This window comes from Lynx rufus, unplaced genomic scaffold (assembly GCF_022079265.1).
Source record: "Lynx rufus isolate CCGP_SWC_20201006 ecotype Redwood Valley unplaced genomic scaffold, mLynRuf1.p SCAF_19, whole genome shotgun sequence".
NCBI classification, from domain to species: domain Eukaryota; kingdom Metazoa; phylum Chordata; class Mammalia; order Carnivora; family Felidae; genus Lynx; species Lynx rufus.
The window spans coordinates 27504942-27521446 of NW_025814833.1; the positions used below are offsets into that span (position 1 = coordinate 27504942).

The 16505-nt window shown below is 41.9% G+C and overlaps 1 protein-coding gene across 4 annotated transcripts in view; it reads left to right on the forward strand.

The window, feature by feature from the left end:
* The window catches only part of HPRT1 (hypoxanthine phosphoribosyltransferase 1), a 52211-nt gene extending 36113 nt beyond the window's left edge, over positions 1 to 16098 (forward strand). For all 4 annotated transcript variants that reach the window (XM_047081990.1, XM_047081989.1, XM_047081987.1 and 1 more), the window contains exons 4-9: positions 4458 to 4523; positions 8980 to 8997; positions 10937 to 11019; positions 14608 to 14654; positions 14824 to 14900; positions 15412 to 16098. In XM_047081990.1, the coding sequence (XP_046937946.1) occupies positions 4458 to 4523; positions 8980 to 8997; positions 10937 to 11019; positions 14608 to 14654; positions 14824 to 14900; positions 15412 to 15459 (339 nt within the window). In that variant the 3' untranslated portion in view covers positions 15460 to 16098. The remainder of the gene's footprint in view (positions 1 to 4457; positions 4524 to 8979; positions 8998 to 10936; positions 11020 to 14607; positions 14655 to 14823; positions 14901 to 15411) is intronic.
* Positions 16099 to 16505: the final 407 nt, after the last annotated feature.

Consider the following 16505-nt stretch of genomic DNA (forward strand, 5'->3'; position numbering starts at 1 on the left):
CAGGGTCACCTGTAATTGCCACATGTGCTCAGTGGCTACTGTCTCGGATGGTGCAGGAGTAGATGCTCCAGGAGCCCTGCTTCATTAGCATCATTAAAAACATTTGTTTTACTATTTTTTATTTTTAAACATTTATTTGTTTTGAGAGAGAGTGAGAGCATGAGTAGGGGAGGGGCAGAGAGAATCCCAAGCAGGCTCTCCTCTGTCAGTGCTGAGCCCAATGAGGGGCTCAATCTCATGAACCAGGAGCTGAGATTAAGAGTCAGACGCTTAACTGACTGAGCCACCAAGGTGCCCCTATTTTCTTTTACCTTTTAAGTAAGTTCTGGGCCCAACATGGGGCTTGAACTCACGACCCCAAAATCAAGAGCCCCAAGCTCCACCGACTGATTCAGCCGGGCGTCCTTCACTATTAGCATCATTTTTTAAATTGATAATAAAAACTTTTTTTAAAAGGAACGTATTTTTTCAAAAAACTCATAAAACACAGGTAAATCAATTACTCCCTGGGTGTATATCCTTCCAGACCTACTTTTTCTGTATATATTTTTCAAAAATTGGGTATCTGCCGTTTTTCATCTGAGGTGTGGTCTACTTCTAAAGGTATATGATTCTAATATTGTCACTGCCGTTGATATTTGATCACGGTACAGGAAAGTGGGGAAAGACAGAGGATGCTTGTGATTAGGATGTGCGCAGCGCCTGCCTGAGTGTGGTGGACCGGGGCCGAGCTGGACGTAGAGGGAGTGACTTTCCCGGCAACTCCACTCTAGGGCTCTGAAAGAACTGTCTGGAGTTCGCTGCAACGAGCAATCCCCGTGGTGCTAAGCCCAGACGTCCTACCTCAGTACGGCTCCTAGTCTTGCCCTCTTGGGAGCTCAGCTTTGGGGGTTGGCCTCTCTGCGTCCTCTTCTTACGGTCTCCTGTTTGTTCCAAGCCGTTCTTTTGCAGCCCGATCGTTGTGTGTTCTCGCACAGCCTTCTCTCCTGCTTTCCTGTACCGGGCTGCGGTTCTTGTTGCCGCCTGGAGGCTGCAAAATCCCTAGCCATGTACAGCTAAGAATAAACAAAGTTCCTTCCTAGTTCCTTTCTCATTTTTCTCACCTAGACTCATGAAAGGTAATTGTACATGTGAAATTGCTATAACACTGTTTGTTAATTATACCTGAATTAAAAAAAGCAAAAATCATAACTGCCAGTCTTAACACTTAAAAAAAAAAAGGTAGACACAGTTGCTAAGGGTAGGTATTTGTAGACCCAGAGAGTTTCTTTGGGAATGTTATGTAGTCGACGATGACACTCTCAGTTGAGGACAGATTGGGCTGTCTGGCTGGGACGAATGAGGGGATGGGGTGATTGAGAAGAGGGAAGAGCAACTCGTGAGGGGGACTCTCCCCTCCCCCATGCCAGCCCCATCATCTCGTTAAAGATGAGGCATGCGAGAGTCAACTCAGTAATGTAACAAAGCAGGGATACAGGGGGAAACTTGTTGCACCAGGAGGGGGGGGGGAGGCAGGTTCCTCTGGCAGGACACTTGATCCATGGATGCCATTTCTGTGCGATTGGGGCATTTAACGCCTGTATCCCAGCACACTGGGCTGGAATATTTTTCTTAAACGCATCTTCTTTAGTAGCCTCCATTGGAAAGGTGGCTTTTCACGTGAAAAGGAGATTTAAACTAAATTCTCCTCTTGAGGGCTGCCTGGGTGGCTCAGTCGGTTAAGTATCTGACTTCGGCTCAGGTCATGAGTTCGAGCCCCATGTCGGGCTCTGTGCTATCAGTTCAGAGCCTGGAGCCTGCATTGGATTCTGTGTCTCCCTCTCTCTCTGCCCCTCCCCCACTTAAGCTCTGTCTCTCTCTGTCTCTCAAAAAAAATGAATAAACGTTAAAAAAAAAAGTCTCTTGAGGCAAACAGGAATACGGAGGTTTGTTTGGATGCTAGTGGAGCAAGTGTCCTACATGCTTAGAGTTCTCTTTTCTCTTAGCGCGTCACCATAGTCTTTGAATCATGGGTTTTTTTCCCCTTGACTCCATACTTTTCAGTTCTCCTTTCTCTGTTTAAAAAAAAAAAAAAAAAAAAAAGGCGGGGGGGAGGGTGGGGGGGATGGCATTTGGAATTGGACTGTAATACCAAACTTGTACAGAAGATGTCACTGTCTACTTTGCTGTACCATGTAAATCATTTACTATGATTCATTCATAGAAAGCTTCAGGTTTTGTACGGTCTTTCTTTTTTTTCTTTCTTTTTTTTTTTGCTATTAATCATTTCTCTCTGTTTGAAATTCTAGGTTTTAAGTTAGTTGAATAAAAGGTGTCTATTATTTCCTTGAAAAGTAATATGCTTGAATTTTTTCATATCAGAAGTCATACTTAGATCTTTTTAGTTTGCAACACTGAATAGTTTTGGCCCAGTTGTGTTTTTTTTTAAATGATGCTCCATATAAAATGGACATGTGTAAAGAAGCATATGATGAAAATGGAAGTATATAAAGATAAAAAGCCTTGTTATCCCCTTTCTCACTACTGAGACGTAACTGATGTTATAAACTTGTTTAAAATGCTGAACAAAAGTGGTTTCATAGGCAACACATTGCTCTACTACTTGGCGTTTTTCATTCCCATTGTTCATGTCAGCATGTATAGATTTTCAGATTCTTTTTAATAGTGGCACAGTATTACCTTTTGCAGATGAATTTAATTTAAATAGGTCCCTGTTAATAGACATGTTGGTTGTCTCCAGTTTTTCTTTTTTATAAATAGTTGATACAGTGAACCTCCTTTATATGTATCTTTGCATAGTTGTGTTTTTATAGCATCAGTAGGATTGCTGGGGCAAATGGCACACATGCTTACGATTTCGTTTTATTTTATTTTTTATTTATTTTTAAGTTTTATTTATTGAGAGAGAGAGAGAGAGAGAAAGCAAGCAAGCAGGGGAGGAGCAGAGAGAGAGGGGGAGAGAGAGAATCCCAAGCAGGCTCCGTACTGTCAGCACAGAACCCGACTGGGGCTTGAACACACAAACTGTGGGATCATGATCTGAGCCGAAGTCAGACGCTTAACTAACTCAGCCACCCAGGAGCCCCACATGCTTACAATTTAATAGGTATTGCTATGTCATTTTGAAAAAGGCTTGTACCAGTTTATACTCTCACTGGGAGTGCTTGTTCCCCCTCACTTTTGTCAACATATATCATCAGGCTTAAATTTTGCCAATGTGAATGGATGAATGGTAGAATCACGTCGTTTTAGTGTTTGTCTCTCAGCTCAATATCATTTTATGTGTTACGGCCTTCTCTTCTGTGAATTGCCTATTTGTGTTTGTTCTTCATTTTCTATTGGATTCTTGTTCTTGGAATCCAGCATATAATGGGAATATTTGTTACAGATCTTTTCTTTCAGTTTGGGTTCATGTTATGCCTGGGTTTTTACCCTTTCTAAGAATGTGGAAATATTTCTTCTACGTTTTCTTCCGGTCTGCTTATAGTTTTATTTTTTACATTTAGATTTTAATTCAGCTGGAATTTATTTTTGGGTATGCTGTGACGTAGGGATCATACTTTATTCCCCCCCCCCAATGGATAACTACTTCATTGAATAATTCATCTTTTCCTTACTGACTTAAAATACCATCTTTATCATATACTAAATCCTCATATATTTCTGGGTGTGTTTCTGGGCTCTATTCTGTTCCGTGGGCTCTTCGTAACTGTGCTGGTACAGCGTTGTTTTAATTGCTGTAGGTTTGGTATGGTCTGTTCTCTGGTAGGGTAGGCTCAGCTCTTTCGTTCACCTGCTCTTTGGCTCTAGCACAGCCAAATTATGATTATCACCACTAACTACAGTGGATAAGGAGGATTTCCCTTTGAACTCCTGTAAGGGTCTCTGCTGGAATCTGTGACAGAAGAAAACTGGGAGCCTAAGAAGTATGCCTTAAAGGACTACTAATCAGACCTGTTTCTCCAGACTGTGTTGAAGATGACCTGGATCTTGCCTAGATTGTTGAAGGCAGTATTTTGGGGGTTGAGTGTGATATAGACCAGAATCTACAGCTTGCTTGACTCATGGGAATGGTCCAGGGCCAGAACCAGACATCTGTCATGCTAATAACTTCCTTCACGGTTCAGAAATTACTGTGACTGAATATGGGTGGCTGCTATAATACTGCCCACTTGACAATTTGTGTCTCCTATTTTTTAGGACTCTTAAAAGCATCAAATCAGTAATGGCCAATTAGAACTTTAAAATTCTTACTAATGTCTAGCTGAGAGTTACCTTGTTCATTTCTTGAAACATAATTCTTAATAATTTGTGTCATTTAGAATATCATAATGATATGACATTAGATAGCTAACTTCTTAAGTCTTCTAGGTCCCATTTGATAATTTGAAATGTGTGTGTGTGTACGCAAAAGGATATACATATATGTATTTATATCTTTTTTTTTTTTTAACTAGAATGACCAGTCAACAGGGGACATAAAAGTAATTGGTGGAGATGATCTCTCAACTTTAACTGGAAAGGTATGTGTCTTGAAGGGGAAGAAAAGAGTTCTCTTGACTTCATGCCAAGAGTCAATTAGTAACACTGTGCTTTATCACTAAGAGGCAGTTTACATGGTTATTTATACACCTAAACAAGGGTTATTTAACTCTTAGAAGCAATCTAAGTTAGCTATCTTTCCCTAGGTCATATGCAAGAGAGGCAGAAGAATCCAACATTAAAGTCCATATTACAAAGTACTTTCTCTGTGGTGATCTAATTTGGAATTGTTCAAAAATATATTTTTGGGCATCTCCTGGGCGGCTCAGTCAGTTAAGCGTCCAACTCTGGATTTCGGCTCAGGTCATGATCTCATGGTTCGTGAGATCGAGCCTCATGCTGGACTTTGCACTGACAGCTCATCATGGAGCCTGCTTGGGATTCTCTCTCTCTGCCCCTCCCCTGCATGCACATTCTTTCTCTCAAAATAAATAAGCTTTATATATATATTGGGGGCGGGGGCGAGAAACAGTCTTCTTTTTAAAAACAGACTCACTCAAGGGCACCTGACTGGCTTAGTTGGTAGAATGGGTGACTGTTGATCTCAAGGTCATGAGTTCAAGCCCCATGTTTGGTATAGAGATTACATGATTAAATAAATAAAGCCTTAAAAAAAGTAAAAAAAAAAATAGATTCACACAGCAAAACATGTAGTAGTTGTGAAAGTGTGGGTTCTAGAGATGGACAGCTTTTTTTTGTTTGTTTTTAAATAAACTCTACACCCAACATGGGGCTCAAGATGAAGAATCCCATGCTCTACCATCTGAGCCAGCCCTAAGATGGGCAGCTTTGGTTCAAAGCCTGGTTCGGTACTTCCTCTGTGTGACCCTCGGCAGATTATCTAATCCCTCTGTCCTCCCGTATGTAAGGTGGGGACAGTAATGGCAGGTACCTCATAGAATTAAGAGCATTAAGTGAAATAGTGCATTAGACCTCTTCCAACAGTTTCTGGTAGTTAGAATACTCAATAAATTCAAACATACGACTATTTTTTTTTTAATTTTTTTTTCAACGTTTATTTATTTTTGGGACAGAGAGAGACAGAGCATGAACAGGGGAGGGGCAGAGAGAGAGGGAGACACAGAATCGGAAACAGGCTCCAGGCTCCGAGCCATCAGCCCAGAGCCCGACGCGGGGCTCGAACTCACGGACCGCGAGATCGTGACCTGGCTGAAGTCGGACGCTTAACCGACTGCGCCACCCAGGCGCCCCAACATACGACTATTTTAAGAAACCTCAAAAAGAGTTCTTTAAAATGCATCAAGATATTTCCAGTGTAGACAGTTGGCCGAAATAATAGAGATATTAAGATATTTGAATATTATTCTTGTGATATATTGAAATGATTTTTGAGTAACCAATGATAAATCATGGAATGTTACAGTTTTTTTCAGCTGCTAGTTATTTTTTTATTTCTAAACACTGCCAAATATAAAGGCATAATCTCATAATAGTATCACAACCATCCCATGAGGTAAATACTGTTACCCCTATTTTACAGATCAGGAAACTAAGACTCAGCAAATTTGAAAGACGTGTCCAGAGTCACACTGCCGCTAAGTGGCAGAACTTGACTTTAAATGCAGGTCTGTCTGGCCCCACAGCTCTTTTCTTCCTCTGGCTTTTAGGTTTTAATGGTTACAGCTTGCTTGACTATCTGTTAGGAAACTTTAGCATGCAATACTGGTGTCAAATCCCCTTGCCCCATGTCAGTGTCATGCCAAACTAATCTTGTCTTCCTCAGCATCTTTTGAAAACTTCAAAAGAGAAATTATAATCTGTTGACTTTTTCCCCTTCCTGCCCATCTTATATACCACTGCCAAACCTATTCTTCCCTTCTAGCGTGCTTTGCCCATATTTAGAAGTCATTTGAAGTCCTTACTCCTATAATCAGTTTTTAGTGCTGGAAGGGGCCTAGCCTTCAAAGCGTCCTGGGATTCCATTTGACCTTGCCTTTCCCGCCTAATGGCTCTATCCTATTATGTGGCTTTGTGATCTTTAAAGGTCTCTTTCTAAGATAAATTTCTTTTCACGATCATCACAGTAGAACACATTTATTGTGGGGAAAAAAAACAAGACACGTAAGTTGGGTGAAGCTATTTCATGGTGGTGAGATTGTTTAGACTTTCTATTTCAGTTCTTTTTGGGACACTGTGTGTGTGCGCAGATACATAGGTATATAAATGTTTTTCCTCTTTTTTTCCAGTTAGTGCTTGAGAATATGGGCTTTGGACCCTGAAAACACTTCTTTAGATCTTTACCACTTCACTAGTTATATGACTTTAGGCAAATTATTTGACCTCTGAGTCTCATTCTTTTCATTTATGAAGTAAGGATGTAGCTCTTTGGCATAAAATGAGCTCTCCATAATGGTAGAAATTCTCATATTTTTAAATATTTTTAAAATTAAGTTTCTTGGGGCGCCTGGGTGGCGCAGTCGGTTAAGTGTCCGACATCAGCCAGGTCACAATCTCGCGGTCCGTGAGTTCGAGCCCCGCATCAGGCTCTGGGCTGATGGCTCGGAGCCTGGAGCCTGTTTCCGATTCTGTGTCTCCCTCTCTCTCTGCCTCTCCCCCGTTCATGCTCTGTCTCTCTCTGTCCCCAAAATAAATAAAAAACGTTGAAAAAAAAAATTTAAAATTAAGTTTCTTTATTTGTTTTGAGAGAGCGAGCGAGTGAGCTGGTGCACATGGAGGGGAGGGGCAGAGAAAGAGAGGATCCTAAGCAGGCTCCTTGCTATCCGTGCAGAGCCCGAGCCTGGCTCGAACTCACAAGCCGTGAGATCATGACCTGAGCTGAAACCGAGTCATACGCTTAACCGACTGAGCCACCCAGGCGCCCCTCGTTTATTTTTAAAACAGTATTGAGATCGTACTCTAGATACTACGATTTTGTATCGGGTAAATATTTACTCTCTTTGGATTTTGATTGATTTGTACAAACTGTATCATAATACCAGAAGTCAGTGGTTATGATTTAATCAAGGTTGTGCAGCTAGAATTAGAGCCAAGACTAGAATACAGTTTCTGTCTCATAATTCAGTTCTGTTTTCAAACTATAACTCCATCCCATGGTGTAAATTGCTGCAGCAATGAGCCACAGTTAGGACGGGAGGATGTTGTCCTTCAGATGTGCTAGCACAGAGCCACATGGTAGGTGGTGAGACAGTTATTGGTCCAATAACCGCTTATATTCGCTTTTAGTAGTGATTGAGATTGCGGTATCTTTTGAAAAGAGCCAAATTAGTTGTGATATGAGGAAAGGGGTAAATGATATATAGAGTGTGGTAACAGTGTTACGTACATTACAAAATACACACAAAATTACAGGTTAAACAGGGTAAGGTTAAAAAAAGTTCTAATATTTCTTTCTTGCAACCCTGTGGATCTCGTGTGCCCTACCTTGATAACCACTGACTTAGAAGAATATATAGAACATTAAAATTCTGATGCAATAGGTATGTGACCAAGAAATGAGATCTGCAAATACACAGTATAGCATGAATCTTTCTTATGACAATGATTAAACCAGTATGTGAAATGCTGCCTCGTTCCCATAACTGACATAAGAATAGATAGAGCTCTTCTCTACCTTGGAGGTCATTGTTAGATGGTTTCTCCTGTAAGGGCTTTTCCCATTATAAAATTCTGAGAGGTAGAAACTGGGGTGAGGGTTTATGGTGGAAGAAAGCATTGGTACCTGTCTTTAGTTGAGTCCAAGAATACGAACACATCCAGAAAATGCAGATCAGTTTCAGCCTAATGAGAAAATGGGTTTTGAGTTGGGTTCCGTATGGTAAGTTAAGTGCATGATTTTGGAGTTACAGTAAAAATTATAGTTGTTGAATGTTAGAGTTGGAAGATACATACTAGTTCAAGTCCCTTATTTTACACATGGTAAACTGAGGCCCAGAGAAATTTCACTCTCTGCCCAAGATTAGACATTTGTTTAAAATAATGAGAATTAAAAAAATGTTTTTTAATCTTTATTTATTCTTGAGAGAGAGAGAGACAGAGTGAGAGTAGGGGAGGAACAGAGAGAGAGGGAGACGCAGAATCCAAAGCAGGCTCCAGGCTCTGAGCTGTCAGCACAGAGCCCGACGCGGGGCTTGAACCCACGAACCGTGAGATCATGACCTGAGCCGAAGTCGGGCACTTAACCGACTGAGCCACCCAGGTGCCCCTAAAATAATGAGGATTTTTTAAAAAAATGAACATATAGGTCAAATTTTATTTTTAAAAATTCCATTATAGTGAAAATTTCTAATTAAAGAGTTCCATATCCCAGCAGATGGCCCATTGTTTAAATCAGGGTTTGATATAGGAAGGTATCTTAAAACAAGAATTTGGATGATGAGTTTGTTATGATGTGATTTGAGTTATAATTGGAAACACTGTCTGACTCATTGTACTGATTTTCATTTTTTTTTCTTCTAGAATGTCTTGATTGTTGAGGTAAGTTCCACCTTCTTTTAATATAGTTATTTATGACTCTTCTGATTTAGTTTGCATAGTCCTAAAGGTAATCCAGGGAAAGAAATTCCTCTTCATCAATTTTAATGGTGGGCTTGTGTTATGTAAAAGGGAGTAAGATTGTTTTTTTGTGAGAAATACTTAGTAATTTATTTTTATTGGATAATGGAAAAATGTTGGTATATTTCTTACCCTTCTCTTTTGGGCTTGAAATTTTTTTTCTTTCTTTTAAAGTTATATATATCATTCCCGTGTATGTTTTTTTATACTTCTATTGCATATGTGTTTCCATATCCAAAACATATTTTGTGATTTAATGATTCTGTAGTGCTGCACTATACATATTCTCTCTCACCCCTTGTTATTTTCACTCAATACATTCTGAGATTGTTCGTGTTGGGACGTACGGTTCGTTGGCCTTAAAGTGCAACATCGCATTGCAGTGACAGATCCACCAATTTATGGCCCTACAAATAGGGCAAGCCTTCCATTTTTCCTACAGGGCTGCTAAGAGCATCCTTTTGCGGTACCCTACATGCACGTGTGTGAGTTCCGTCTATATACAGGCACTCAGGAGTGCAGTGACCACACTAAGTACATTTTGTTTTACTGTTATTGCCAGATTACTCAACAGAGTGGTTGTATGCTTTTTCACTCTCACCAGGAGAATGAGTTCTCATTCTTGTATGTAAAATGTTTAAGGCTTAAGAGCAACAGTATCCCCCGATTCATTTTCGTTGTTTTTAAGGTTTTTAGAAACTTTAGCTTGTGGATTAAAAACTAAACAGATAACACTTTTCCAAGGATGCAGGAATATCCCTGGGAACCGGTTGCTTGTTCGTAAATGTAGATTAATTCTACTTCAGATTGATTTTGTGTGGGGTAATGCCACCTAACAAATTGCTGCAAATCCAGCTTAAAACCACACGTGTAGCGTCTCCACTTTCATGGGGCAGGGGCCTGAGTACCAGTTAGCTGGGTCCTCCGCTCTGTCTCATCAGGCTGAATCAAGGCTGGGGCTCCTGTCTCACCCATGGCCCGTGGTAATCTTCCAAGTTCATTCAGGTGGTTGGCAGAATTTAGTGCTTGTGGTTGCAGGGTCGAGGGCCCCGTCGTCTTCCTGGCTGCTGGCCTGGGGCGGCTCCCAGCTTCTAAAGGCCGACCTCGCGCCCTTGCACGGGGCCCTCTCACCTGGCAGCTGACTTCTTCGGAACCAGCAGGAGATCCTCTCTCCGGTGTGCTGTCTCATAGAGCTAATCACAAGAGTGACCGTCCCCCTCATTTTCACAGGCCTGCTCATGCTGGGGGTGGGGGTTATCCTGGGCGTGTCCACTGGGCAGTGGGAGTCTTGGGGGCCATCCGAATTCTAGCCACCGCGGCCCGGAAATCCGCCTCTTTCTCAGGTCTGTAGCCCTGACGTTGCTGATGACTCACAGCTACCACTTTGTGAAGCTTCACACCATCTGTGGAGGGTTTTCGTTGAAGAGCATTAGGGTTATGGTTTAAGAAGTTTTTTCTCAACTGGAGATGGGTTTGTTTTGGATAATGTCCTACTTTTTTTTAAATTAAGTAGGTTCCACACCCACCACAGGGCTTGAACTCACCACCCTGAAATCAGGAGTCACGGGCTGTGCCTATTGAGCCAGCCAGGCGCCCCGTTAATGTTGACTAAATAGCTAAGATTCACCTTCATGTAAAGTCATTTTATACAGTAAAACCCTATTTATTTGGATACTTTCAAGATGGCATAAAGCAGTGTTTCTCAGAATGTGGTCTATTAACCACGTGCATCCGAGAGTTGGTTACACTAAAAAAAAAAAAAAAAAAAAAAGCATTATTCCATTTCACACAGCACTTTGGCATTTTGTATTTATATAATTTCTCAGTTTGATTCACTATATAAATGTCTTTTTTTTTTAAGGATATAATTGACACTGGCAAAACAATGCAAACCTTGCTCTCCATGGTCAAGCAGCATAATCCAAAGATGGTCAAGGTTGCAAGGTGTGTATATAACATTATGACATGGGGCATTTTCTTCATTTGAAACAGGATTAAGTAATTGCTTCTTTGTAACGGTAAATGTGCTCGAGTCGTGTTGTCTTCAAAAAGTAATGTGATCTCAAATAAGACTCAGTAAATATCCTTTGTAAATAATTTTGTCATGTGTTAACAAAGGCCTTCATTGCAGTCATTTTTGCCTAATATCATTAACATTTGGTTTTTCAGCATGCTGATAATGGTATCAACTTGTCCCAGGTAGCATGGTAAATGGTTTGGGACTCTCTTGAAAAAATGAGACCAAGGATCCCAAATTGAGGTTCGGAGGTGGCAGGAGGGGGATGGGTTCCGAGGTCCAGGTAGTGGCGACACGTGCCAGCCTCACCTCCGGGCCCTGCCTGTGCTGTTTGGCTTGTGCTTTCTTAGTTCTACCTTTGTTTGTAGCTTAATTATAATTGTATTTCATTATAATTACAGTGTAATCCCTGACAACTGGGAGACAGCACTTTACTCCCACTTTGCAGATAAGGGTACCAAGGCGTAGGGAGCTGGCCGAAGGCACACAGCCTGGCTAGCACACTCTAGAGGTGAGGTTTGAAGCCAGGCAAGCCGGCTCAGAGTTCGTGCTTTACCGCCTTAAGTTTTCGGTAGGGTAACATCCCAGATGGTTTTTTGGTTTCTGTTGTTTTGTTGTTTTAGATTTTTGCAGTTTCAGCGTTTATTTTGAAATCATTGACCATGCTATAATTTTTCTGTGACAAGAGTGTATGATGATGCACTCTTAGGGCACTAGTACCCTGGAAGCCAATCGGGGCTCTGGCTTATTTCTCTACGTGCTCTTTAGGATTGTAGATGTCAACCTACTGTGACCTAGGATGTCCTGTAGCCTCTGAATGTTCCTTTGTCCCTCTTTCCCGGAGTATGCTGTGGAATTGAGAATGCCTCGTGAAACAGGGATTTTGTGTTGCTGGAGGTATGACGTGCTCAAAGAATAAATACTTAGGTCATTTCTTACTGATGCGTTTGGCCTAAGTCAGTGTTTCTTAACCTTTTCTTCTTAGTCTCTCCCTCACCGGTGAATTTTAATATCTCAAATACATTGTATGTCTGTTTACAGTATGTGTGTATCTGTGCTTTGTACATAAGAGTAAGCATGAGAGCTTATTTTTGTTATTCAGTGCAGCTTTAAGAATGACTAGATAACTTAAAAGTTTAATTCAAAATGTAAGCACTATTGGGGCGCCTGGGTGGTGCAGTCAGTTGAGCATCTGAGCCTTGATTTTGGCTCAGGTCCTGCATCCAGGCGCTGATCATGGAGCCTGCTTGAGATTGTCTCTCTCTCTCCCCCACCCTGCCCCTCTCCCCTGCTCATGCCCTCTCTCTCAAAAAATAAAAAACAAAACACTTAAAAACTATGAACCGATAGGGATGTCAAACGGAATGGCTGCTTTGGCAAATAGCCTGGCAGTTTCGTGAGAAACAAAACACGTAGCTGTCATAGGACTCCAGCATCTGCGTTTATCCCAGAGAAATGAGGACTCACGTTCTCACAAAAATTTGTATATGAAAGTTCATAGCGGCTTCATCTGTAATAGCCCCAAACTGGCAACAACCAAAATGTCCCTCAGTGGGTGAATGGCTAAGCAGACCGCCGTGCACCTTCAGTGGAGCCCCGCTCAGCGGGACAGAGCAGCGCTCCATTGAGCCACGCGGCCACTTCGCTGAGCCTCGGGGGAGCTGTGCTGATAAGAGCCCATCCTGAGAGCTCACCTCCTGTGTGAGTCCACGTACGCCACCCCCTTAAAGTGACAAAATGATAGAAACGGACAACGAATTAGTGCTTGCCGGGGTGAGGGGGGTAATGGGTGGGTGTGACTGGAAATAAAGAGGTGGACAGAGAGAGCCTCGTGTGATGGAAAGTTCTGTATCTTCAGTGCGGTGGTGGTTACGTGGATCCACGCGTGTGATAAAATTGCCAAGAAGTATACGCACGCGCACACACACAAATATACGTGTGAATGACTGGTGGAATCTGGAGAAGGTCGGTTCCCCAGAGTCTGTGTGGGAACTGGTGGTGGCAAGCTCCTAGCGACGTGAGCTGTCAGCACTGGAGGAACCTGGGGAGAGGGCACGTAGGACCTCCCGTGCACTTTTGTGACTTCCTGGGGATCCATAATTATTTCAAAATGAAAACTTTGAAAAAGCTGTTAACGTTGGACTCTCTAGCTGCTTAGTAACTTTTAATACAGGTGTAGCTCATTCTGTTGTGCTTTGCCTCATCGCACTTTGGAGATGCTGTGCGTTTTACAGACTGAAGGCCTGTGGCAGCCCTGCATCGGGCAAGTCGGTGCGCAGGCGCCGTTCCTTTTTCCAATAGTATTTGCTCATGTCGTCTGTATCACATTTGGATGATTCTTGGAATGTTGCAGAGTTTTCCGTTATTATTGTATGCTTGCCGTGGGGATCTGCGATCGGTGATTATGACTTCTGAAAGCTCAGATGATGGTTTTAGCATGTTTTAACAATACAGTGTTTTTAAATTAAGGTATGAACACTTTTTAGACATAATGCTGTTGCACACTTAATAGACTACAGCGGAGTGTAAACATAACTTTGTGCACTGGGAGACCCAAAAATTGATTTGACTCCCTCTTGTGTGATATTTGCTTTGTTGTGGTGCTCTGAAACCAAACCTGCAAGATCTCTGAGCTATGCCTATATAATTTACTCACTTCTACAGACTGTAAAAATTAAAAAAAAAAACAACAACAAAAAGAAACCTATGTCGGTGTCCCATCCGTAGCAGTTCTGATGTATGGGTCAGGGGTGTGGTCTGGGTATCTTGAGTGTTGTTTTGTTAAAGTTCCCAGGTGATTCTGATGTGCAGCTAAGGTTGACAATCACTTCCTGTCCTTCCCAGGTTTTTAAATATATTTATCTAGGAAGGTATAAAATCATAAGTTGTATCGGGACTGCCCTTAACATGCGTAAAGGCTGTCGAAACACTGTCTACAACTTTTCTTAACGGCTGAAGATTTTCAGCAGGTAGTAGGCACTTGAGTTACAAGATTGGCTTATGTTGGAGGTGGCTTATCCCACCTGTGATTTTTGCTCTCAGAAGTAAATACTAGCTCCTCTAGCATGCTAGTTATATTTCAGCCTAAAGATCTTTGTAAGCCACGAATTAAAGGTCTCAAAAGGTGATGCTCCACATCTCCTACCCCTTTGCAGCGTTAGGATTGGATTTCCAGGGATTCTGAACCACTCGTTGGCACTCCCCATCCATTCATCATTCTGATTAGCCGCCCTTCGATGGGTGCACGGGTGCTCGGGGTGCAGCTCTCAGGACAGTCGATCGTGTTCCAGGTGGGGCTCAGTCAAGGGCCTCATCTGTGGTGTGAACTCACTGCTGCTCCTGCCCAGCGATCCCTGTGACCCAGCTCGCCGTTTCATAGTGTGCCTTGGGGTGTGTTGAAACCGAACGTAGTATATTCTACATGCAGGTGAAAGCAGGTTTCAGAGCACTATGTTCTCTTGTGTGGTGCCCTGTCATGTCTCCATATGTCACATGTTACATTTTGTCACTAACAGCTTGCTGGTGAAGAGGACCCCTCGAAGCGTTGGCTATAAACCAGACTGTAAGTGAATTACTTTTTGTCAATCATTGAACCATCTTTAACCCAAACGAGTTTTGTCGGAAATGGTGTAGAGTTACTTTAGAGAATATTTGCGGAGAAGGCACATTTGTAAGCATTGGATCGGAAAGTGATGTGCTGTATCTAAGTGATGAATTGTGATTCTTTGTAGTTGTCGGATTTGAAATCCCAGACAAGTTTGTCGTAGGATATGCCCTTGACTACAATGAATACTTCAGGGACTTGAATGTAAGTAATGCTTCTTTTCCTCGCTCTCATTTTTCAGAACCCGTATACAAATTTACGAAAGAGAAGAATTGTTTTCTCTTTCCAGCACCTCATCATTGGAACAGACTGATGGTTCCCATTAGTCACATAAAGCTGTAGTCGAGTGCAGACGTCCTGAGAGCTGGAACGTGGCCAGGCTAACGCGACACTTCTTGCTGGCTGCAACAGTTGAGCAGCTTTAGTACACAGTAACTGTCCCATTATGATTGCGGATGATAGATGTGGTCATAAGTAAGAAATAAGCGAACTGGTTCAAGTCTTTGCACTCACTCTCTTTCAGATCCCTGCCTCTGCTCCGTAGGCGGGAGGCCCGAGAGCACGTTGGTGCACACGGGCGGGGGGAGATTAGCCAGGCCGCGCGAACATCTGTCTGTCCAGCGAACAGCTCCGCGGCACGGCGCAGAACGCGCTTCTTGCCTTGTGTCGCAGAATGCGCTTTTCTAATGTGGATTTCTGACTTTCTGTTTTACAGCACGTTTGTGTCATTAGTGAAACTGGAAAAGCAAAATACAAAGCGTAAGATGAGATTTCAAGTTGAGTTTGGAAGCGCCTGGAGTCCCCTTGGAATCACCAGTCCCGTGTTCTAGTTCTGTGGCCAGCTGCCCAGTAGAGCTTTTTGCATGTATCTCCTAAGAATTTTATCTGTTTTGTATTTTAGAAATGTCAGTTCTTTATTTGCACTATAAGCATATAGACTATCAGTTCCCTTTGGGTGGATTGGTGTTTGACTTGTGAATGAAAAATCTCTTAAACCACACCACTATTGAATGAAAATAATGAAATTGTATCTGTAAGAAACATTTAAAGAGAAGATATATTAGTTTTTTAATTGGTATTTTAATTTTTATATATTCAGGAAAGAACAGAAGTGATTGAATATTGGTAATTATACTACTGTGTATTTAGAAGAGGAAGAAACAGTTTTCCTATCAGTGACAGCATCTAAGGTATTGTTGTGTTGGATAAGCCATACGTCCTGGAATTATTTTACTGTTTCAGTAGTATCGACTGTATTTTCTCACTTGTTCAGATGATTTCCGGTGAATCTTTGTCAACAGTTCCTTTTAAATACAAATCTGCAAATTCCAGAAAACTTGACCACGTTTTGAATTCTTCAGTGTAAAAATCCTTACAATAAAGGCTGTCTCTTTAAAAGAAACTATGCATACCTATCGTTTCTCTACAAATTAACCTAGTGTAGTTTTTTTGTCGGTTACCTTTTCCTTGTCTGTTAAGTTTTAGCAGCTATTTTAGTTGTAATCTTTACCAAGCATAGCAAATACTGATTACCTGGTAGAGTGGGTTGGCAGAGCTAGTGAAATCCTTACCAACCCGGGGGACGTTAAATTTCCGACACACGGTGTACTTTATCACACCTCACTGTGTTAACGCAACACGGCTTTGTCTCGGAGTTGTGTTAGATGGCTCACATCGCAGTCTCGCATGCGGCTCAGCAGTCTGCCTGCAGACACGTGATGGTACCTTCCTCGTGTAGACAGGAATCTTACTGATTAAAGACCAGCAGCAGCAAAACCTCTTGTTTTCTGGGAGCAGGAAGAAAAGTTT